Below are 26,704 nucleotides of genomic sequence, written 5' to 3'. Positions count from 1 at the left end.
TATAAGCATAAGACCTAAGAAGTATATTGAGATAACTTTTGCTTAGAAATTTGATGAAAATATTAACCATACAAAATAATTCGACCCGCAATATAAAGCAACACACAAGTTAAAGATGACTCAGGCTAGACCGGGCCGGGGCCGGGCCGGAGCATCCGGCGCTTCGTTTTCTATGGCAAACACCACGTGATCACCGATCAGCCGTCATAGAAAATGACGTGTCGGACGCCTCGGTGAAGGCCCGGGCCGGTCTAGTGTGATCATCCTCAAGACCAGCTTTTTGGTGAAGGAAAACATCGTGAGGAAACCTGCATACTGCGAAGAAATTCAAAGGTGTGTGTGAAGTACCCAATCCGTATTGGGCCAGCGTGGGGACTGTGGCCCAAGCCCTCGCGGATGAGAGAAGGCCTGTGCCCAGCAGTGGGACGTAGGCCGAATTATTATATTATTATATAAGGGTAACTTCGAAATAGAAGTTAATTCGAAAATTGCATATACCTCTTGTATTGGGCCCATAAAGCCTTTACTTCACTTTTATATTTAAAACATACTTTTGTTATTTGTTTAAATGTAGTTAAAAACAATATCATACGTAATGGATTAACGGGTACGCGATTAGAACACATACCAGAAGATAAGATACCAATGAGTAATCAATAGATAAAAATATCGGTGAGATATGGATTGTATGTACTGACAACTTCATAGTATTTGAAGTATGTGTGTTGAGTGAGTGAAATGTTGGTAAATATAAAAGTGAAATAAGAGTATTATTTGTGAATTGTGTAAACGTAAAAAATCGGCCAGTTTGTGTCGGGCCATGGATTTCATTAGACCACAGCACACACATAAAAATATATAACTTATATAAGATGTTAGCGTCATTTAAAAAATACCGGACAAGTGCGAGTCGCACTCGCCCACCGAGGGTTCCGTACTTTTTAGTATTTGTTATAGCGGTAACAAAAATACATCATCTGTGACATTTTCAACTGTCTAGCTATCAAAGTTCATATACAGCCTGGTGACAGACGGACTGACGGACGGACGGACAGCGGAGTCTTAGTAATAAGGTCCCAAGGTTTTACCCTTTGGGTACGGAACACTAAAAAGGACATTTTACCTGTGTGAGTGTATGTGTGTGTGATTTCATTCTGTCGCCCTTCCCCTTTCTTTATTTGCAGAACCGTACCTACTAAAAGTAAAAAAAATACAAACAAATTCAAAATTCAAAAATTTATTCTGCAAGTAGGCCTCAAGGGCTCTTTTACAAGTCAATACAACATTTATAGTAACATCATATAGTGACATGAAAAATACATAACAACATTTATAAATACAACAGCCAATACCTGGGTAAACATTACATTATAATAATCTTAAAATAAATAATTACTACAATACAATAGAGATGTATAGTCTCTATGGTTAAAAACACATTAAATCTTAGTGGTACTTTAGGTTCTTTTGTTACTTAGTAGGGCTTAGGCTCAAAAATATCTCAACTAATAAAAAAAATGTTGAAAGTACAGGGTGGGCGAATAAGAAGTATCCATTTTGTTTTTAAACTTTAAGTATATTAAGTTCAAAGATTATAAAGTATAGTTTTAAATATATATTATTCAGGATTGGCAAATGTAATCCCATCGCAATTTTCAGCATATTTTCGCACGTTTTCGGCGTTAACTTAGTAAATTTGTGTCGGATGGTCGGTTTTAACTGTTTAAATTTTATCAGCGTAATTGTAGATAGCCCCACAGAAATAAATGAAGAGCTGCAAAATTAGTGGAATTTGGGTGCCATCATTATCACTGTTTCTCGAAAATAATCGGGCAAACAACGTCTTTTAAATAACACAAACATTTGAGAAAAAATTGCTTACTGCTAGAGGTAGACATTTGGCAGAAATTATCTTCCGTACCGATACAATTGCCAACCCTGAATAATATATTTATTTTAATACATTTTACACTTAATATAATTAAAATTTAAAAACAAAGTGTATCACTCTTATTTGCCCATCCTGTATAAACTGAATTACATGTCATATGTATATTGCTAAAGGAAAAGTGACGAAGCCCTCCAGTGGTGAAAACCGGTGTTTTTAGCTATGCCGGCTAACGCCATGAGCCCCGAGGCTACCTCGCCACGGCGGAATCTGTCCCAATTTTATTACGTAAAATTTTTATTTTTATCAAAAATATTTGATATAAAATTAATGTGATTTGTTCCCAAAGTTGTAATCGTTGAAAGAGTTCATAAACAATAGTTTTTCTTGAAAAACTTTAAGGAATGTTTTGGACTTTCAGTTTCATTAATTCTAGAGCTATAGGGGTAAACTACTAGCTTCATCTCCCCACCCACAATACCAGTAGGGCTAAGATGGTCGGCTCTTTATCATTTGTTACCATGCCTATCACGTTCTACCAAGTATGTAAGTACGAAAGTGACGGGTATAGTGACAAGCGATAAAAATGGAACCATGCTGCCACCAGAGGGCGTTTTAAAAAGTCGTTGAACTGAACGCAGAATACACCAAAGCAGCGAAAGCAACTTGTAGGAGTTGTAGGTATTTTTTTTTATTGCACCTGAAAAAGTTAAATAAATCTATCTACCTGGAAACTCTTCAGAACAAATTAACTTTTGTTTAATAAATATATAATAAGTATATTATAAACTTAATCACTAAACATAACTATATCTAAACCTGAAATTAAATATACATTCATTGTTAGTTAGTATTCATACATATAACGTGACTGTTTTATTCATTTATCAAGATTCACTGATCAATTTAACTAAAGACTGAATTAAATATCTTTTGAGTGATAATGATAAAGATAAGAGTGCAGTGTGTTTATCTGTCGATAATTTAATGGATATTGAACACAGTCGGCTGCTGAAGTTCCTGCTGAAAGAGTGAGTATTATTATTAATTAATTATATTTATATTCATATTTATTCACTACCACTTAGCTGGTACCTCACGTGCCCTCAATGTGAACGGGGGTTCACCTCGAAGATCGGCTACGTCAGCCATCTTCGGGCGCACGAGCGCCGAGCTAACTAGGAGTCGAAGTGATCGCCATGGTCGGTATCGGCCTGAAGCATCATCATTATTCATATTTATATTACATAAATGTTACATTTCTAAACATAATAATCTTTTATTCATAATACAAAGGTAATCCGCCACATGCTTCGTCAAAACACAAATGTAATCCCCTCAGGCATCGTCGCAAACTTATTCTATATTAATACTCGAACTAAACCCATAATTTCTGCAACAAGCTTCGCCAAAAACATCTATACACTAACGCCCATCCCTGCAACAAAGCCCTTAAGTTCCCATTATGCGGACAACATTCGCACTCTGTATGGCGATGGAAACTTGTTAGACCAGCAAGACCCAGAGCGGGGATCATTAGTTCAACCCTTCTCCCGTAAACGCCAGCCCAGATGCCTAAAAAGCTCCAGAGCCTCATTACCCCAGGGTCCAGCAGTGTTCACAGTGACCGGTACGAAATCGTACGTCACTTCCAAGGAGGATTGTTCTTTTTATATTAAACTCGTACATTTGCAATTAAAATTCATTTAATAAAATAAAACTAAGGCTTTTAGGAGTTTCAGGTAAGAAAATAAGTGCCATCTGTAGGTTATTCTTTGCTATTTCTTACAGACCGAAAATGGAGAAACACACCCTCAAAATAGAAAACCTAGGGCCAACAGACATCGAGTGCGAAGTACCAAGGCAACAGAAACTCCGAGAAGCTTCCGAATCAACCGTTGAAAACAAGGAGCCAACCCTCGAAACAGTCCAAAACGTAAGTGACGGAAAACTAACCTTAAAACAAGGGGATACGGTCGAAACTTACGCGCCCGTCATTACTGTTAAAACTGTGGAATCCAACTTCGGTAAAGAAGGCTTGAGATTCCAGAAAAAGACAGTGACAGAGGATATTTCTGTCCAGTTCCAACACTTGTTTAAGACAGAGGTAAAACCGGGGAAGACGGTTGTTACTCAGGTTCAGAGGTTTGAGTATAAATATTGATGAATAAAGAGTGAAACGAAGAACTGTTTTATTTTTACCTTAAATAGCAGAAAAAATGCTCCTGGTCTATGTAGTTATTTTTTAAAACTTATGCAGAATCATAGAGAAATAAGAAGTAATAGAGTGCTCACTCCATACATCAGTTTTGGTACCAAAATGATTATTATATACGCAGTCTGGACATCTAGCATCGTGTAGCGGAACTCTCAGTACTGCTACTCGACAATAGATATCGCGGCAAACAAAAAGTCTAATGCTCAACGATTTTCAGCTAATATTATAACCAGAGTAAGTGTAGGAGTTGAAAATAGAGTTCCAGTTACTGGTTAGCGGAAAATAGAGCGGCGTGTCCAGTCTGGATCCCAACGATACAGGCTGTGCCTAATGTGGGGATCATTATAACATTTATCTTACTCTGGCAAAGCCACTTTGACAGAAGAAAAAGTCGAGTAATTAAAAAAAAAATTAACAAACAGAAGCGTCTGCGAACGATTACTAAATTAAGTTTAGAATAAATTTACAAGAAAAATTTATCCAGATACCGTGACTTCAAGTCTCGAGCTCGACCAAGGCAGTAATTTTTCCACTTTTGAATTTATTCTAAGGTTAATAGCATCGTCCGCAGAAAACCCTGCTTGTTAAAAAAAATAGTATGGGTATCTCATCGTAACTGGTGAATGTCCAATATGACTTGGAACTCCAGTAGCGGTTTAAGAAGTGTAACGTTCTTACGGTGGATGTCGCTAGGGTCCCCTAGACCCATATGGTGGGAAAATTTCCTAGCTATGGAAGAGGTCTTGGTGGCTCAGATGGCAGAGCACTGGAGTATCGATCCAGAGGCCGTGAGCTCAAATCTCAACTAAGGCATTAATTTTTCGACTTTTAAATTTATTCTAGGCTTAATTCAAATGTGCAGTCAGCTGCAGAGAGAGGTGACCCCCCTCCCCGCATACAATCAGTCTATGCAGGGGGGTCACCTCTCTCTGCATCTGACTGTACTATTGAAGAACAACCCTTCGCACCTATATCTATTTTAATTTGCCGCCTTATTCTACTGACGGAAATAGCTTGTCAAACTTGATGTCCAAATTTTTTTGTCGTACGTAATATTTTTTTCTAGACGGGACAAATAGAATGGGTGGATCTACGGGACATGATAAAGAAACCAATCTACATGGGGCTACAAGAAGAGGTTATACGCTCGCCGCATCACATCAGGGAACCTAGAGTAGGAGATGAACCTCCCGTAAACAAGACAGGTTTATAATTTACTATAATTAATGGCTTAATATTTCCTGGTCGATAATTTTTTTGTGTCGCTTAACTTCAAACTCGGATAAATCCATTTGACCCTCTTAGGAAATATCTACCTTTACTTCAGAGTCTGTGCGGAAAGAGAAGAGTCGTGGAATGTAATATAATTTAAAAAAAATAATTTAAAAAAAATAATTTAAAAATAATTTAAAAAAATCCCCATATAATTTAAAAAAAAAATCCACGACTCTTCTGTTTCCGAACAGACTCTACCAAAGTCGCAAAATCTGACAGTTGGATGTTAAATAAAAAGCGGCCAAGTGCGAGTCGGACTCGGCCATAAAGAGTTCCGTACCATTTATGACGTATTAAAAAAACTAGATCTCGTTCAAACCAATTTTCGGTGGAAGTTTGCATGGTAATGTACATCATATATTTTTTTAGGTTTTATCATTCTGTTATTTTAGAAGTTACAGGGGGGGGGGGGGGGACACATTTTACCACTTTGGAAGTGTCTCTCCCGCAAACTATTCAGTATAGAAAAAAATGATATTAGAAACCTCAATATCATTTTTGCAGACCTATTCATAGATACCCCACACGTATGGATTTGATGAAAAAAAAATTGAGTTTCAGTTCTAAGTATGGGGAACCCCCAAAATTTATAGTTTTTTTTCTATTTTTGTGTGTAATCTTAATGCGGTTCAAAGAATACATCTACTTACCAAGTTTCAACAGTATAGTTCTTATAGTTTCGGAAAAAAGTGGTTGTGACATAAACGGACAGACAGACGGACATGACGAATCCATAAGGGTTCTGTTTTTTACCATTTGGCTACGGAACCCTAAAAAGTAAGTTTAAAGTCAAATGCGACGCATTTATTGTTTTTATTAGAGATGCAGCGGATATCCGGTTACTATCCGGTATCCGGCCTAACATGTAATTTAGCATGATATGTATGAAACCAATATGCACTAAACACTATAAAACCTGGTAATGTACCGCTCTACCGCTATTCAATACTCACTGTAGGTGAACTGACGACCCGATTCAAAGAATGATTAAGGTACGTTTAAGATCTTGGAAAGATCTTTAAAAGATCGATAGCTAAACGACATGTCAACATATACGTTTATTTCGATTTCGGTGTGATCCCAATAAGATCTATCTACGATATTTATAACGTCATAGTGACTTTGGTTCCCCGAATAGAGCTGTTTTTGTCAATTATACGACATAAAAACGATATCTAAATGAGAACTTATTTAAACCAGAACATATCGTTATCGTATCTCATTCTCCGAATAGGGCCGTTAGTTCACTTATCTATCGCACGACTCGGAACAAGTTGCAACCTGCATCGAACTGCAATCGCGCGATCTAATTTAATCGATTTTTTGTCAAATTTTTTATATTATATTCTGCGGCCGGATACCGAATATTCGGCGGACTCAACGGCCAAACCACTCTCTGTTGCATCTCTAGTTTTTATTTTGTTTGGTGAAAACTGTAGCACAGTTGGCTCAAACACATCATTTCATAATAAAATTTACTTAAAGATAAACCTTTATTAAAACAAAAAAAAATACAATCATTAAAAATACTTAAGAACTAGGGAATACATTAACAATAAACTTAATTGAATAGAAACTAATCCACTAAAATACAATGAAAAAAAAAAAACATTAAAATAACACAACATAACATTAAACTTAATTATATATTAAACTAAACCAAACTAATTCAAACAACCCAGCCCGCATCGTTCCCGGCGCAAAGGTGTCCATTACGCTTGCCGCGTTTCTGCGTTGACCCGTGATGTAGGTACAACCTCTGCGCCAGGAACGACCTAGCTCCCCGAGAAAAATTTTCGCCTCCGTGCAACAATAATTTACTTAAAAAAACCAACTTCAAAAGTGAGTTAGTCAAATATTGGGTCATTACCTATGAAATTGGCGTTTTTGTTCATAAGTATTAGTCATGTTATAGTTTATTTATTTTAATAGTAACTTCGAAGTAGTTTTTTATTTCACTAGTGCGCTACATAACAACGATTTTACATACAATTATTTGCTACTTTTATTGTTTTATGTACGGAAGTTTTATGTATTCAGAAATACCGCCCTGAAAACAGCTCTTTTCGTGTGCTGCCGGCTCGAGTATTTAAATGACTTATATTTTTCTGACGGGACAGATTAAAAAAAAATAGATAGAAAATGTGCCTAAAAATGTCTCAGATTACTGGCAAAAATTTGTTTGATATTTGTTTGGTTTGAAAATGCTATCACAAAATAATCCGCAAAATTCATTATATGAAAAATCGATTTTCGTTAAAATTCTCCATACAAAACGCCAATTTCATAGGTAATGACCTAATATTATACCTTTTTCTTAATACAAACATTTTTATGTAATTTTTATATTAATTTCTACAGATAAACCACCAATAGAAGACAACAAGCCCCAAACCAGAATACCCGTGTCCAGATTCAAACCTGCGGCCGAACGCGTGCTGAAAGAGAAAAGAAATGCCGATGCACAGAAGAGTAAAAGAGAGGTGAATAAAGTTGCTTTCGTTTTTAGAAACCAACATACATGCAGTTGCCATCGATATAGCGGCCGATCGTAAGATCAGGCATATCGTGAAATTCCTAGGCATATCGACGTTGCCTCTTGTATCTGGACAGTTTGCTCTTCGGGCATCTGAAGCACCCTTACGAACCTATCCTACTTATCCGTTGGTTTAATGTGACTACCGTCAAAACATTACACTGGAACATTACGATCAGGCTGATCTTACAATCGGCCGCCAACAGATATACTCTTGCTTAATTGTTGTAAAATTTCAGAAGAAATGGGTAAACAAAACGTGCAAGCACAGATGTCAGAACATTAATGATGACATTCACATTCATTGACCTTTGGATTTATTTTGTAATATTTTACAGTTTATTTTCCTCGTGTTGATGTGGAGAAAAAAATATTTTTCACTCGGTAGGATACTTTGTTTAATCCACGTACCTTGAAACCTTTGGAATATTAGTACGAAAACTTAAACAACAACGTTGCCCCTTATAAAACAAATTACGATTGTTCTATCAAATTCGGCGCAGAGTTAGCTTAGACAGACGCTACTTACATTTATTTTCATTTCAGGCACCAGAAAAACCACGTCATACATCCATACCCAAACTAAAAGACAGAACAATTGTAAAAAAAAATCCTCCGACAGATGAAGATCATTCCGATAAAACAGAGAGTAAGGCGGTAACAGAAGCCAAAGATGAAAGACCAGTCAAAACTAATCTAAAGAGAGCAACACGAAAAGATAGAATACCGGTTATGAGTAAAGATCATTACAAAATAACAAAGAAAGATGACGGAGTTAAAAAAGATGAACCAGTTAAAACAAAAACAAGTGAAAAGTTAGATGATGAATTTGATAAACTTTATGACGAAATAGTTGACAATGATGCAGCAAGCATACCTGAGGAGATTCTAGAAATTAAAGTCAAAGACCCTGAGAAGCTTGAAATAAGGTTTGAAGAAATAGTTCATCAATATGACGATCCACCGATAGAGCAGGTTAAATTAGAACCGATTGACAAGGCACGATATTCTAAAATACCATTACTTAGACGCAGGAGTTCGCATGACGTAAAGTTACCCGGGCAACTCGAAAGAAGGTTGTCACTCAAAACCGGTACAATTAATAAATCAACTCCAGGAGGCGATCAAGAAACAAATAATAGTACTGTGAAGAAAAAAGACATTGATAAACCAGACAACGTTACGGAAATTAATAGAGCACAAGTATCTGATAATACTGACAGTGAAATTGCTGTTGAGGAAAATAATAATGACGAAAATAATGAAGATCATTACCTCGGAACGGAATCCCCACCTCTAATACCAGATTACAATACAATTGCAACTCCAGATTCTGAACTAGTAAAAGTTGGAATATTCGGGATATCACCTCGAAACATTCCATTAGACGAAACAAATCAAATTGTGACAACGCCTGAGCTAGAAACTGTCAAAGTAGCTGTTATAGATACACCTTCTGAAGAACCACCGAAACAAAACAGTGAAGATATTCATTTAATAGAAACAAAACCAACCTACTCACCTGAAGTACAAGATGATACGTATATACCGGCCATAGATAATAAGCACGAAATAGTAGATAATGTATATTTATCTGAAGAAAATAATACTGATGTTCCGAATAATTCAACAGAAGAAACTTATTTGAAAGATACTACTAAAGTAGCAATCTCAAAGGACGACCCAGTTGATCACAATAAAATCAATCGTATCGTATATCCCGACAATGATTTAAAATCTTATAGTTTATTGAAAAATACTACTAATATTGAAGAAAGAACCAAATCTAGATATATTAACAAGCCACCAAATAAAGAAACAAAACCAAATAATGTAGAAACAATAGAAGAAGATATACCTAAGGGTAAAGTTAGTAGAATTCTGAAAAGACTCACTTCACAAGAAAATCCTAACACTGAGCACACTGAAAAGTATAATGATACAGAAGTTATAGATGCAAAGAAAGAAACAGACAATATTCCTAAAAAGAAGTCTTTACTTTCTAAAATTGCTATGTTTGAGGTAAGATATGAGGAATATTATAGATTAAATTGAAATTTACTGCATTGATAATGAAAATTAATTAATCTTATTTTCTTTTCAGCGTCGAGACCCAGACCCTCCAAAACCCAAAACTTTAACACATAAATATTCAAAACCAGTACGAACTATTAGCGAAGACGTAAAACATTCACCAAAAATAGTTCAAGAAGTCCTTAAACCCAGAGGCGTACAGATAGATAAACATACTATAGTTACTGTTGATATCGTGAGACCTGTTGAGGTTATAAGTCATAAAAAAGAAGAAGTACCAGTTGTAGAGAATTTGAAAGAAAATATAGTCACATATGATAACTTTGACGATTCTCGACTCAATAAAACCGAAAATAAGATAGTTCATGATGTTCTACCACCTAAAGGCGTACTCACAAACGAGCATACAGTTGTTACTATTGATGTTATGAAGCCAGTTGAAGTTGTTACCAATAACGAGGAGCAAGTAACTGTTGTTGAAAATTTCAAAGAAAATACAGTCACTTATGATAACTTTGATCATGATAGACTGAATAATATAGAACCCACTGAAATTGAACCAAAGAGTCTAAATATTGTGAATAATGATGCTGTATTGTCAGATATTAGTGGAAATCATGATAACTATAATAAATCAGAAAGAAGCGATAATTCAGAAGGTGACCTTAAAATTGTAAAAGAAAACAAACCAAAAGGCCTGTTTCTTAAAGATAACGACAACAACGAACCAGTACCAATTAATGAAATAAGACGTAATAATGATTACAATAAAGAAAAATGGAAAAGCACAGATGCTCTAACAGATTTCCTTCCAGTGAAAGAAAAAATAAATAGACTCAAATCTTATGAAGACACAAATATGAAAAAAGCTAAATCTACAGCAGAGTTGGACTTAGGAGATGCCGTTAAAGGAAAAGTAAAGAAGATGATTGTAAGAATGAATTCGTCCGAGTTGCTAGATGATGTGAGGCCGAAAGAGGTAGAAGTTATAAGTGCGAAAGAGAGACCTAGAAAGAGGTCGGTGTCGGAGAAAATTGCCTTATTCGAGGTGAGTAATCTATAATTCTATATCGATATACAATACCAATACTCTGGGGGCATTCCACAAAAACGTCTACTTTATCGGGGAAATGACGCGTATAGCAGCTACCTTAGGCCCTCCGTACATGTAGCGTAAGCGTAAGCGTCTCATAAGCGTATCGTAAAAACGTTACGAGTACGAGACGCGTAGAGTTCTGCGCACGAAGCGTCGCGTAAGTGTAATCGTTTTATAAGTGAAATCTCATTATTTTACGCTTTGTTTTTTACGCTACGACGGTCGTAATGACGACAGAAATCTTATACGCTACGCCACGCGCTTCGTGTATGATCTAGTTTGAAGTTGTTCGTGTTCGTAGCGCTCTTGTTCTATGCGCGTATTACGGTACGTTTGCGCGTTTCTTACGTTACGACGCCGTATACTGCTGAGCGCCTTAATATGTTCTATATATACTACTACTATTACTACTCTTTGCCTTAATAACATGCAGAAATCTTTACGGGCTTATTAGATCTCCACGGTCGCCGGGCCGCTTGCCAACGGGGCCCGATGTCAGGCCCGATGACTCTTGCAAGGGTTGTTTTCGTTTTCGTTTATCCTCACGATCTAATAAGTGGGTAAGTGCGAAAGTGATGCATGGCACGACAGGGTATAAAGAAACGACCCCGTTGAATAGGGGATATTAAGCCAAACTCTGCGTAGCGAGGGCCTATTACGAAACACAAATATCAAAACTTCGTTATCTGCCATAACTCTTGCATATTCGAGCAATTAAGAGGCAGATAACGAAATTATAATTTTCGCGTTTCGCGGTAGGCCGCTGTAAACAAACCGCCTTGGTGCATCAATGTCATAGCGAAATCTTCTCAAAAAACTGTTTAAGGGATAATCACAGAATACTTCCTACAAAACCGAAGTTTGACAGTGATTAAGGGACGAATCTTATTGTCCCTTTCGTGTGTGGCACTATTCCTTTCGGTTATTTAGGTTTGTCAAAATTCAAGTCATTATCTTATCTGTGGTTATGCACGAAAAGGAACCTGAAGTTCTGTCAACCCTAATAATTGCTTGTAGCAATGCAGGAGGCCTACCGCGAAAATCGAAGTTCGTCAATTGCGGGCATTTTTCTCTGTCACTCTAATTACGTCTTAGTGAGAGTAAAAGAGAGAGATCCCCGCAATTTGCGAATTTCGATTTTCCCGGTAGGCCCCCTGAGCCGAACGGAGTGGAGAACGCCCGAACGCTGCAGTTTCCCACCACTGGCTCTACAAACGTCACCGAAAATCGCATGCGATTTGCAATACATCGCAGAATTTGTTCGATCGATTGAATTCGTTGCTCAAACTTTAATTATAAGTACTCTTTGTCATACTTTGCCGTAAATTATCTAAAACCACATGCCATTTGTTGCAACGTTTGTAGAAGCCTTTACTGCGAAACCGTGGTGTAAAAAAATACGAACATATGCTCTTTGATACGAACGTGGAAACAAGATCTTATTTGAATGAGGTCCAAACTCCAAATGAGGTCTCAACGATTCTTACTATTTTATCTATAAGGACCTGCATGCGGAAAATACCTCATAATATATTCTTTTGTTCCTTAATTACCATAGTCATTTACTTCGAAACAGCAAAATTTACCTTTAATCAGTTCATTTTCAAGTCTTCATAAACTTAGCTGCCAGTTCAGACTTTTTACGGCTACCCTCAGTTAAAAAATGTACAATGACCATTATGGTAAACAAATATTAATTGTGACGCTTATTATAAAAATAATATGAAGTTTTACTTGTTATTATGTGTTTTTGTATTCGTAAGTATATTTAAATAAGTTAACTACTCATACCTGCAGGGTTTTTATAAAATATATTTAATTCCGTTATTAATATTCATATTTATAGTAATTTAATATTGACATGTAATTTTATCGAAAAACGCTTTTTAAGAATCAGTAACTATTACTTATGAAAGCAAAAGAATGTACATTATCGTATATGATTTAAAATTGTTACATATAATTTGTCGCGATTTTTTTTTTCAAAATTGTTTTTGATTAAAAGACACGTCAAAATCGCTTACCCTCTTTTTATTACTAAAAAACGTACGATGGGTGCCGTCCATTATTATGTTTTTGTACAATTTTTTTTTCCTGTTTTTGAAATTAGAATTAGATTTAACCGTCGTAACGCATGAACTCAAAATAGAGTTCTACATCGTGTATAGTTCGGAAAATTGAAAGTAAGTTATAATATTTTTTACTAGAACTAAACGTATTTTTAACTACCTATTAATGCAGAGGGCTGATTTCTATTTCGTTGTCGATTTTAATTTTTTTATTAAATTTAGATAAAATCTGGCTGGTTTCAAGAGCTCTTCATTTTGGGTGGAATAAATACGAAATTCTAATTGTGTACAACAGAAAATGTAATATTCCAAACAAAAATATAGATCGTGTCATTCACGAAGGCACGTGGCTTGACTCGTAATGCTATGTTATTAAAGATTAGATTTGACAAATCTGCGCGTCATCGTGGTTGACACGAACTATACCGTATGTATTCGTAGTCAGTGGAAGAATTTTTAGGTAATTAATAAATTGCGCTTATTAGTTATATACAGCAGAGAGGGAACTCTATTTAACACACCAAAATTAATCGCAATCTGACAAAAAAACGACATTCAAGTAAAAATCCGTCCACGTAAAACATCTATTCATAGATTTTTCGAATACAATATGCATCGACATTGTTGCATGCGACATGGATCAGAACAAAAAATGACTGCACATACCATGTGCAATTTTAATTTTATACTTAATTTTAATTTAATTTTAACATGAGTGGCACCCCTTTACAGTGTCAATTTAGTTTAGTTTAGTTTTAATTTAGTAATAATAACTTTGTATGCACTATGGGTACTGACTGCCTGAAACAAAAGCCTTTTATTTATTTATTTATTTTTATTGTAGATATTTTTTATCTATTTAGGATTATGGAAAAGGGGATGATAAATAAATATCTAGATTAATCGTGTCCCGCAAAACACATTTACTTTGCTTGTTATTAAATTCCATGATCTATTATTATATTTATTATCACATTTTCAAATCAAATCAAATATGTTTTGCTCATTTTTCATCCGCATGCTCTTAAAGTGTGTCAGTAGGGTTTAAAATGACACATTTCTGCCCTAACTTTCCAAGTAGAACATATCTTTTTTTACGATTGACTACAGAAATTCGGTTCAAAATGGATTACTCCTGATTCCACAAATAACGATATTTTTACCTCAAACCTTTTTTTTATATAATGGCTCCTCTACACGATGGCCCAGCACTAGACCAGCGAGATGGCCATGGGATAGTCGAGAGCACGCACTATAGAGTGGGCCACGTGTAGATGCGTACGCACCATCGCTGGCCCACTACCTTTGATGTGCGAACGAAAAACCGATACCGCGGCCTTCCCATCGCCATCCCACCACGCCATAGAGCATCCGACACCACTACACACGCTGGCCCATCTTAGTGGACCAGTATGATGACCCATCATATAGAGGAGCCATAACATTATTATTGCAGCTCTGATCGGCCAATCCGTCAGCCAAAGAATTAGATTTTTACTCACATTTTTTATTATATTTTTTCCAGAGAAAACTAACGCCAGTAACAATGGACGACGTGAAATTGAAACACAACGGCCGCGCTCTAAACCCCCACACCAAACCTGTCAAGGACACTGTCAACGCCGTCCCTGTCAACACCAAACCTGTCAAAGACGCTGTCAACGCGACAAATGGAATGCAGATAGAGACAGATATAGGTAAATAAGTTAGCTAGAACGCCGGCCGTGCTCTAAACCCCTACGCCAAACCTGTCAACACTGTCAACGCCGTACCTGTCAACTTCAAACTTGTCAAAGACGCTATCAACGCGACAAATGGCACGCAGATAGAGACATATATAGGTAAATAAGCTAGCTAGAACGCCGGCCGTGCTCTAAACCCCCACACCAAACCTGTCAACACTGTCAACGCCGTACCTGTCAACATCAAACTTGTCAAAGACGCTGTCAACGCGATAGCAGATAGAGACAGATATAGGTAAATAAGCTAGCTAGAACGCCGACCGTTCTCTGAACCGTCACACTAAAACTGTCGACACTGTCGACGCCGCCGTACCTGTCCACGCCAAACCTGTCAAAGACGCTGTCAACGCGACAAATGGAACGCAGATAGAGACATATATAGGTAAATAAGCTAGCTAGAACGCCGGCCGTGCTCTAAACCCCCACACCAAACCTGTCAACACCAAACTTGTCAAAGACGCTGTCAACGCGACAAATGGCACGCAGACTGAGACAGATGTAGGTAAATAATATGATAAGATTATTATACTAGCCGTGTCTTATCCAACCTCGACATTGGCAGAATCATAATAGTACATTACGATACAAGTGCGAAAAATAGGAAATTCGAAACGAGTGGCGATAAATTAAAACACGACCGAAGGGAGTGTTTTAAATCGACACGAGTTGCGAATTACCTATTCGCACATGTATCGTACAACGTTTTACAGTACATATGGCCCTTTAAATGTTCGACACAGTAACGTAATATGATACTTCTCGCACTAGTGCTATAAAGTAGCCCCATATGTACTGTAAACACCTTTATGGAGCCATAACACGAAAAATTTATTGATTAGGTAGTGGTCGTGCTCTGAACCACACCAACCTGTCAGTACTGTCAACGCCGTACCTGTCAACGCTGCGACAAATGGCACGCACTTTCGTGCACTAGAGACAAATACAGATAAATAAATAAGTTAAGGTAGCTACAGCTGCAGCCACTCTTGCAACACAGTACAGTAGTAGTTGCAGTAGTGTACAGTTTATAAAAAAAACGCATTTTTAAATAAGCTGTGGTAAGACTAATAAATTTAACCGTTATGTGTCTGTATGTCTGTTGCACAGTAGCTCTTAAACTAGTAAACCGATTCAGGTTCGGTTTTTTTTAATTTCGAAGCAGGTTTGATATAGATTAACGTAGAATAAATTATACTGTTTTTTATTATTATGACATAAACTAAATTTAACTATCAAATCCGGAACATTTGTTTCACTGCGTTAAGGTAATTATTAATTTTTAATTTATGTTTTTACTTCAACAGATTACGCAGCCAAAATTAAAGAGCTGAATAACGCCAAGCTAACATATGGCAGCGTCAGTGACATGAGCTACATACAGCTGAGAGACGGGAGGAAAATGCCCGTTATCGCGCTTGGGACTGCTTTGGTAAGATATTTCCATCGTTTCATTATATACCGGGTTTATTCAATATATTTAAACGGAACACTCACGTAATTTAAGTCAATTATTGCTGGACAGGTTTCGCTCCATAACGAGGAGCTTCAATCTAAACATCTTGGAATCGGGTGCCGTTCAATTTTAATACAAACTTTTAGCATAATTTCATTTAACTACTATTGAAACTCATAATAAAAATTATGTATAAAAACAAAACATATAAAGTTGTTAGTCATACTAATTTAATGACAGAATGCTCTATAATCATAAAAACATTCTTCATAACAATCCTTAGGAATAATTTTACTTGTTATAACATACATTTCGTATAATAATTAAAATATAGTACTAAATTTTGACGAATGGTGACATAGTGTTCTATGATATAAATAAATATTATAAGACATTATTACACAAATTGACTAAGTCCCACAGTAAGCTCAATAAGGCTTGTGTTGAGGGTACTTAGACAACGATATATATAATATATAAATATTTATAAATACATAAATACATAGAAAACACCCATGACTCAGGAACAAATATCCATGCTCATCACACGAATACATGCCCTTACCAGGATTTGAACCCGGGACCATCAGCTTCGTAGGCAGGGTCACTACCCACTAGGCCAAACCGGTCGTCAAACTATACTTGGTGTCAATCAAACTATAAAATTATACAACAATCTACCTTTTCAACTTCAAAGCTGGTCGCCGTTAGGTACGACGACGAGCGAAGCGAGGAGGAGTGTTAGGTAGAACTGCGACCATATGGGACCATATGTCTCGGAAATTGTATTTTTGCTTGTTCATTTTCACTCGGCGTTTATATGAAGTTTATCTGAATCCCTTAGGAACCACAGAGGTTCCAACTCACACTGGCCGCTGCTTTGCGGTAAAATGATATATGTCGACAGACGTAAAGTACGGATGTAGGTCAGTTTGACGCTTAGAAAAATCGATTATGTTCCATGCAAATATAATGTTTAAGTTTTTTTTTATTAATTAGTAATTCAGTGTGGTTAAACTTTCAGCAAACTCAATCAAATAAATAAAGTTTATGAACGATTTGCCGAGGTTTGATTGTGAAACCACACCTTCAATATTATGCTGTTGGTTTTCATGAATAAAAAACGTTCTGAGTATAAAATAGTATACAGAGTGAACATTATACTGGTTGCCTGTTATGCAAATACATTACTATGCTACTAAACTATAATTACTTTCGAAATTATGCAATTCGTTTTTATTGTATTTGTTTTTATACCAAATCATAATTTCTGCATATCAAAATTATGCAATTCAAATTATGAAAAATGAAATTTCGCAAATTGTTATTATTAAAAACATTACACACCCCTTGGAATCTTTCCCTGGCTCTAGTATCTATATTAGGGAGGTCCCTAACGCCAATGACCTTCGATCTGAATCCATTAGTTTTCTAATATTTTTTGTAGCTTATCATATTAACAGCAACGGCTGTAAGCAATATAGTATACGATATTTACTTCAAAGTTCACTGTCTTCGAGATATTTGGCATCAATGTTGAACAATTTTAGGCCAAAAATCTGGTTTACTGGCCATAACTTTTGTGTTAATTAGTTTAAAATTAAAATCTCTGACCAGTTTTTAGAGACGTCAAAGACGAACCCAAATGTGTAGATTTTGTACATGTAAAATCCTTCACAACAATCTAGTAACGAAAAAAGTTTATTTTTAGACAAAGTTTAAAAAAAAGTGTTCATTTCTTTCAAAATCCGGCAGACCAGAATGGAGATAAAAGATTTCAGAACCGATAGCTGTCTAATAATTCTATCTATAGGGCAAATGAAGAAGTAACGACTCAAAACTAGTCAAAAATCGATGAAAAACGCGGTGAGCCCCTTAACACGAAAGGTTAAACGAAAACTTTTACTCCTTGTAAAACAATAGTTATTTTTCATCACACTTGCTCGAAAAAGAACTTATTTCATGCAGGTGTACTGAAGGACAAAGGCCTATTTTGTTCCCGGGGGAGTTATGGATTGTGAAAAAAAGCTATAACTACCTAGGGAGTTATATTTTTTTTCTTAAATTATGTCACTTATTCATACAAACCAAGTAGCATAAATGAGTTTTACTTTTAAAATACTGACGTTTATAATTTAATGTTTTTAAAATTGTTTAATTTTATTAATTTAACAGCCGTTTAAAATATTTTTACATAATTTTCAATCGTGGCTGAATGCCGAATAGGTCTGTGCCGTCGATGCCTAACCCGTCCAGTAATTACAAAATGGCGGACGAATGTTTGATATGATATGTCACCGTATTTAAGAATTATTTCACTTAAAATTTAGTTTTTTCTTCTCAAGTGTGATGGAAAACATTGTGTGTAACTCCGGGGGTAAGATTATTGCATACTCGGGTCTTTAAATCCCGACAGCCGCAGGCATTACCGCCCTCGTATACAAAATTTCACTTACCCCCCTCGTGGCACAATGTACTATTGTTTTACAAGGGAGCAAAGTTGATGTTTAATTTTTAATTGAAGTTATGAAATAAGCGTTGTATTACAGCTGGACCCCAAACTAGCCACGCACATAGTGGCAGCGGCCATAGACCTCGGCTATAGGGCCATAGACACGGCGTTTATCTATGGCAATGAGAAGGAAGTGGGAGAGGGGATACGGGCGAAGATACTAGATGGCACTGTGCGACGGTAAGTCGATGTGTGGCCAACACAACTAGTCTTTTATTTACCCATTAAAGTGCCTAAGTATTACATCCACACTTTATGAGGCCTGATATCAGACCCGATTTCGGGCCCGAGAAAGATTATTTTTCTGTTTCACCAAATATCAGCATTAAAATAAATAATAACAGCATTATTATAAATAATCGTTTACAACATTTGAAAAGTAAAAAATGGTTCATGTGCAAAAATATCAAACATTAATTTTTTTTGCCAATTAAAGACATAGTATTTTTTTACATTTCAAATATTGTTAACTATGTGCTGATATTCCGTGAAACGGAAAACGATCAGGTCCGAAATCAGTCACGATTTCGGGCCCGATATCGGGAAGTGTGGATGTAATTGGCGCTTAATTATTAACTGTAACACGGGACTATCGGGTATACACGGTGTTTTTTTGTAACTCTGATTAAAATGTTAACGTAACCTAAGGGTTATGTTTTTAATCCTTTGAACGCCTCGCCTAAAATTGCCTGAAGGCTTACTGTGCTGTAGCCGCATGCGTCAGTTGACGTCTTTGGCGGTTAAAGTGTTAAAGTGTGCAGGGTTAAAAGGCTACAGTCAGCAATACTTTTCGCATGGCACCTTTGCATACAACTTCTACGTAGGGTGTAGTCACTTTTCTCTGCAGCTGACTGTATATGGAGCGCAAGCGAGCAACAAAATGGTTGTGGCTAAGGTTTTATCAGCGATCATTACACACATCAGATGCCGCTCCGTGGGCAATTTATCAAACCGAAAGAAATTAATTAAACTGTAACCTACACATATCATTCTCCATTTGTTTCTTAATCCCTTTGAATGGATGAATACCCATGTTTCAGAGAGGACCTATTCATCATGAACAAGATGTGGAGCACCTTCCACCGCCCTGACCTGGTGGAGGCGGCCTGCCGCGCCTCCCTGGCGGCCACCGGCTTGGACTACTTCGACCTGTACATGATACACAACCCCATGTCTTTCAAGGTAAGTGATGTACACACTTGTTCTAGCATGGAGCTGTTCATCATGAAGATGTGGAGCACCTTCCACCGCCCTGACCTGGTGGAGGCGGCCTGCCGCGCCTCCCCGGCGGCCACCGGCTTGGACTACTTCGACCTGTACATGATACACAACCCCATGTCTTTCAAGGTAAGTGATGTACACACTTGTTCTAGCAAGGAGCTGTTCATCATGAAGATGTGGAGCACCTTCCACCGCCCTGACCTGGTGGAGGCGGCCTGCCGCGCCTCCCTCGCGGCCACCGGCTTGGACTACTTCGACCTGTACATGATACACAACCCCATGTCTTTCAAGGTAAGTGATGTACACACTAGTTCTAGCAAGGAGCTGTTCATCATGAAGATGTGGAGCACCTTCCACCGCCCTGACCTGGTGGAGGCGGCCTGCCGCGCCTCCCTCGCGGCCACAGGCTTGGACTACTTCGACCTGTACATGATACACAACCCCATGTCTTTCAAGGTAAGTGATGTACACACTTGTTCTAGCAAGGAGCTGTTCATCATGAAGATGTGGAGCACCTTCCACCGCCCTGACCTGGTGGAGGCGGCCTGCCGCGCCTCCCTGGCGGCCACCGGCTTGGACTACCTCGACCTGTACATGATACACAACCCCATGTCTTTCAAGGTAAGTGATGTACACACTTGTTCTAGCAAGGAGCTGTTCATCATGAAGATGTGGAGCACCTTCCACCGCCCTGACCTGGTGGAGGCGGCCTGCCGCGCCTCCCTCGCGGCCACCGGCTTGGACTACTTTGACCTGTACATGATACACAACAAAAGAAATCATACAAGGTCCTAGCACTTGTCCTAGCATGGAGCCGTCATCATGGTAAGATACTAGTGGCTCTCTGAGCTGTAGACCTCACCAATCCCACACAACTGCGCCATTATGAAAAAATCTGAAATGACAATGAAACTCCATAATATATAATCATAGAACTTGCTCACAAAATTTCACGCTATACGTCCTCTGCTATCGCGGCAGGTGCCTGAGCCATTCGGCCACCGGGGTCACGGCGGCATAGGTCGATTTTTTTTTATTTATATAGGTTTAGGTATATGCATTTCTTACTGAAGGCTTACGGCGCCCCCTAGTTATTCCTAAGGTAGAGTAGTATAGTTTGGACAGTTCTGTGGTTTGGACCTTCTAGCTGAATCAAACTCAGGTAATTCTGAGCTAACGAGAGAGATGGCGCTGCCAATCAATACTATTAGAATTATTATAACAAATTAAATTTTAGTCTTAGTATTCTTTTGTCTGTATGAATTTATCCTCATGCTTAACCTATGAATCTACAGGAAGGCGGTGACCCCCTCCCAAAGATTGCCAACGTGCTCCAATTCTCCGACTACGATTACTTGGACGCGTGGTTCGCCATGGAGAGCCTGGTGTCCAAGGGGCTGGTGCGCAGCATCGGCGTTAGCAACTTCAACTCGGTGCAGCTTGATAGGGTGCTGGATAAAGGCAGGATCAAGCCCGTGGTCAACCAGGTAACTATTCTCTCCAGGAGTATAGTATTAAGTTACTGGTGTCTCTAGAAGTAAGGGTGCAGTGCGTAGCAGAGCTGTAGCTTAGTATAAGGACTATGATTATCTGGACACCAGGTTCGCCATGGAGAGCCTGGTGTTCAAGGGGCTGGTGTGCAGCATCAGCGTCCGCAACTGCAACTTCAACAACGTTGTCAACCAGCTGATTATTATTCTCTCCGGGAGTACTAAGTAACTAAGTATCTCCAGGAGTAAGGGCGTGGTGCGTAACATCAGCCTCAGCAACTTCAACTCGGTGCAACTGGACAGTGTACTGGATAAAGGGAGAATCAAGGCCGTGGTCAGGTAACTCACTTTCTCCAGTTCTGTGATTTCTACTTACTACCTGGCCCAAAGTATAGAAGTTTCACTGTTTAATAAACCCAATCTTTGATAACCTCGAGGCCATGTCATATTGTTCCTCCCTGAAGGATGACTCACGCTAGACCGGGCGGGGCCTGGACCAAGGCGTTACGACACGTCATTTTCTATGACGGCTGATCGGTGATCACGTGGTACTTTTCATAGAAAACGAAGCGCCGGACGCTCCGGACCGGCCCCGGCCCGGTCTAGCTTGAGTCATTCTTTAAACATAGCATGTTTTCTTCGACTCTTAATGTTCCTTGATTTGGGCGACAACTGCGTCACTTTACGCAAAAATAAAGTGAAGGAAACATAATTCACGGAATAAGTATTAACACTAAACGTAATTTTGTAGTAAATTTACTAAATTACTTAAGAATTGTGTTATGCAGTGGCGGGACAGGATTAATAGCTGATTTTTATTCTTATTTTCTACCTTTATATGTATTTAAGAAGACATTTAATGACTGAATACTGAAAAAATATTTATAAGACTCCAACTTCCGACCCGTATATACGAGTATCAGCTCGCCTTTCCAACTGAGATAATCTCACAAAGTGTGCGGAGAATATTTTCCTTAACCTATTTAATTTATTATGATATTAATATTTAATATTCCAGGTGGAATGCCACCCGTACCTGAGCCAGCAGCGCCTCTCGGACTTCTGCGAGGCGCGCGGCGTGCGCCTGAGCTGCTTCGGCGTGTTGGGCTCCAAGGGCACCCCGGCGGACCTGAAGGCCTCGCAGGCCGCCGCCATCGACGACCCTCTGCTGCAGGTCATGGCTGCTGGGCTGGGGATCACTCCAGCACAGCTGCTGATTAGGTAAGTCATAGAAAGAAGGAACCGTCTGAGCTGCTTCAAGCCTCGCAGGCCGTGATCTCTCCAGCACAGCTGCTGATTAGGTTAGTAATTGAGACCCGAAAATAATGTTCTATAAACCAGTTTCACGCTGATCCCGTGCCTTAACACATTCACTGCCGGGAACCCACCTGGTGGGCGCTCGTGCTGGGCGGGTTGTTTTGTACGCAGCTATAGACCACCGGTTTCTGGGGTAGTGCGCCGTTTTTTGTATGGCAGTGAATGTGTTAACTAATGCTCTCAGATAGCACCCTGAAAAAATGTTGATTTGACCGAATTACAGCTCCATTTCAATTTACTACCCAATCTTGTTTTTTTGTGGTATATTACTGATATAGTTCGTGCCGTCCACGATGAGGCGCAGATTTGTCAAATATAACCTTTAGTAACATGACATTACGATTCAAGCCACGCGTTGTCGTTGAATAACAAGATCGATCAAATGTCAGATCAAATGAACAAATTTGAGATTGAGGTTAGTCTCGCTATCGAGGAAGAACTCTCAAAGTAGAGAGAGTTATTCCTGGGTTATGAAAAATGTCTCTTAAAATTATTTTCATGTAGCGGCACTAAATCTGGCAACTGCCTCTATAAAAATTGTAAATAAGATTGTCTATAAATTGTCGCCCAAGTGACATAAAAGTCTTTGTAGGTTATTATTTAAGATACCTCAACGCACTGCACGTGGTAATAATTTTTTGCTATCCCTTTCGCTCGTACAAAATATTGCTCAAATTCTTACTTCAACCGTTATGTCAATTATTATAATATAAATGTATCCCACATTAATTTTTCTTCGTATAAAACCTGTGAAAGTTTTAAGAAACAAATTATTACTCACTTAAGATCGAAATTATAAACATTAAAAAACTGTTTATTTAAGTAGGTAACGTTAATAAAAGTAGTTATAATTATACCTTTGTAATAACCTCTGCATATTAGTACCTATAACATTGTAACATTGTAGGTATTAACTGATGTATATAATATTCTTGTGTACCCCGTGTGGATGTATGTACGAGTATCAACGAACCTGCCCGTGCATACATACATGGATGAATGAATAGGGACCGTGTGCGTTGGAGGGTCTGCCATCTTGTGGCCTGAATCGGAACAATAAACATGTACATTTACACGTCACGTGTTTTCTTGTGCATAGTAGGTTCTGCCATCTTGTGGGCTACATCGGAACAATAAACATCACATTTACGCCTCGCGCCAAAAATCTGACGGCCCATGTGCTGCCTCCTACAGTTCATGCACGCTCCCTATACAGATTCACTCAAGTTACTGATAACTTTATTGTTACTTACTAATAACTTTGTTTTCCGCTTACTGGTCCTACACTAGCTACTTTAGATTAAAACATATTATTATTAAGGTAGGGCACTCAAAGTCCATTAACACATTGCTTATTATTACATTATTTTTTGTATAAGACTGTTTGTTGCCTAAATAAATTAACAAAAAAAGGCCCTTTAGTAACACCAGGCCTGTAGTTCCTAATAACCAAAATTCGGCATGTTTGAGGGGTAATGATTTCGTTTCAGATACCAGATCGACAGCGGGCACGGCGTGGTGGTGAAGGCGTCGTCGGGCGCGCACCTGCGCGACGACCTGCGCGCGCTGCGCGCCGAGCTGCAGCCGCCGCAGCTGGCCGCCATGCACGCGCTCAACAAGAACAAGAGGACCTTCACTTTTGTCGGGTAATTGTTTAGTACCAACGAAACGGCAGCTGATGTTCACGAGGCATAAATCTCCCTTGACCTTTTGAACGCCGGACGGCGAAGGAATATGCCCTGCCCCGGACGCCAGAAGATCTTATTTAAGCAAAATTGAACTTTACGGAGTCTCGCGTGTCTCTATTGCATTGACGAAGCTGTCGGCTGTGGCCGTCGTTGGCGTCCTTGGCGAGACTCCGATGACGGCCATAGCCGACTATGACGGTCAAAAGGTTAACCACTTCAAGAGCAAAATGGGAGCAAATGATTAGTTCAACCATAGAGAAAAAAAGTACATAGAGTGCTCACTCCATACATCAGTTTTGGTACCAAAACTGAGGGCCTACCGCGAACCGTTCAACGGGTTGTCTCCCTGTCACACTTACGTACGAATTTACAAGTGCGACAGAGAGACAACACGTCGAACGTGGTTCGCGGTAAGCCCTCAGGAAGCCTACCGCGAAAACCGAAATTCGTCAATTGCGGGGATCTTTCTCTTTTACTCTCACCAAGACGTAATAAGAGTGACAGAGAAAAATGCCCGCAATTGATGAACTTCGATTTTCGCGGTAGGCCTCCTGATGTATGGAGTGAGCACTTTATGCTGACTTACCTCTAATGGTTAAACATAAGCCCCCTTATTCATAAACGTCTACTAAAGTTGACAAGCCGCTAATAATCGTTTGTCCCTTTCCGACGTATTGGTAGGATGGAAAGGGACAAACGATTATTAGCGGCTTGTCAACTTTAGTAGACGTTCATGAATAAGGGGGTAAAAGTATAAGATTTATACGGTCTAATTTTCGACCTAATAATAACACAATTTGTATTAGTAACATGATTTATTTACTTTCAGAATGGGCGACACACACAAGAATTATCCTTTCAAGATTGCTTTTTAATCCGTATGGGATTTAATGTGAAAATTACCGCCAATTTGGTATTACGCTTTTTACATGCTAATCTTTCGTAATTTGATTATCTTATTGTACCTACGAGAAATACATTTATTTATTGTCTTTATTACTATGATATGTGTGTTCTGGCAATTCAAAATTTTCCTCGTCATATAGTCGAACCAGGCTAACTCTGCATTCTTTGTTATGACAAAGTGTACTAGTGTCAGTATAAACATAGGATTTGGAACACGTCTTTACCTGAATACACTCATTTGATATAAATAAATACAAATCCATTGTAGTTAGATCTAAAGACTAAAAGTAATGTATTTTTGGTGGCGATCTTTTTTGAATGTGTGTTCAATTAATTTTCTTTCAAATATTGTGACCGTCTTAGAATAAGCTTCTCTAAATATTTTTTTTAGAATTATGTTTTTTTTCTATAATTAATCATTTTATATTCTGACATTAAATCGATACATTTATGCTCTTGTGTTGTGTGAAGAGTAATTTTATATTATTTTGACTTTTTATACTTACCATATTTTCATAAGATTAAGAATAAAATACATTTTGTATAAAACGGTATTTTTATTTACTGAAATCCTAAATTACTTAAAAACTCAATACATAACACCAACTAATAATATTTACTATAGATATTTCCATCAGAGAATGTAATGCTTCATCTTCAATAAGGACCTTTTTATCAGAATTTCCGCTGGAATTTCAGATCGAAACGACCTTATTTCACTTGAAACATAAGGACTTTCTGTGATGCAAAGCCACATATTGAAACATGATCAAAAAAAAAACAATTCATACTTAAAAGGAAAATGGAGCACCCGCGCGAAATCACCCTTTTCATAGAAATGTAGACCTCATTTTCCTCTCCGGATATTAACATTGTGGAAATATTTTTACATAACTCGATTTTTTTCGAATTTTTAATTTTTTTAAGAGTTAGAGGCATTTAAAAATTTGTCCGAAAACTGTTTTTCGCTCCTAATTTTTACAATAATCAAAAAATTTAAAAAAGACAAACGTAGTGGCATATCTATTGTTTATATACATCAAATTATGTAAAAATATGGGTTATTCCCACTAGTTACCATCAAGTTGTTAACAGTGGTAACTACTGGGATTTTTTCCCCACCTTTTACCACTGGTAACTACTGGGAAAAAAAAAACCAAACCAAATCGAGTTGGTGGTAACTACTGGGATTTTTTTTCCCAGTAGTTACCACCAAAATTTCGTTAGCGTTCAATACTAATAAAACCAGTAGAAATAGT

General features: G+C 37.9%; 1 protein-coding gene across 3 annotated transcripts; it reads left to right on the top strand.

Annotated features, from left to right (window-relative positions):
• The first annotated feature begins 721 nt into the window (after positions 1–721).
• On the top strand, positions 722–25,994 carry LOC133531458 (uncharacterized). 3 transcript variants are annotated; one of them, XM_061869688.1, is made up of 15 exons: positions 722–740; positions 2,781–2,919; positions 3,680–3,824; positions 5,173–5,311; positions 7,743–7,864; positions 8,464–9,939; positions 10,022–10,999; positions 14,642–14,813; positions 16,163–16,287; positions 18,861–19,003; positions 19,864–20,005; positions 21,340–21,531; positions 22,553–22,755; positions 24,342–24,497; positions 25,369–25,994. In XM_061869688.1, exons 2-15 carry the CDS (start codon positions 2,876–2,878, stop codon positions 25,412–25,414), a joined length of 4,083 nt encoding a protein of 1,360 aa, XP_061725672.1. In that variant the 5' UTR covers positions 722–740; positions 2,781–2,875; the 3' UTR covers positions 25,415–25,994. The 3 variants fall into 3 exon arrangements, with proteins under 3 accessions (XP_061725672.1, XP_061725671.1, XP_061725670.1); XM_061869687.1 differs by having other exon boundaries at positions 726–744; XM_061869686.1 differs by lacking the exon at positions 722–740 and having other exon boundaries at positions 2,762–2,919.
• The last annotated feature ends 710 nt before the right edge of the window (positions 25,995–26,704 follow it).

Source organism: Cydia pomonella, chromosome 25, assembly GCF_033807575.1.
Source record: "Cydia pomonella isolate Wapato2018A chromosome 25, ilCydPomo1, whole genome shotgun sequence".
NCBI lineage: Eukaryota > Metazoa > Arthropoda > Insecta > Lepidoptera > Tortricidae > Cydia > Cydia pomonella.
The sequence above is the reverse complement of the archived record's forward strand: the minus strand, read 5'-3'. Positions and strand labels throughout refer to the sequence as shown.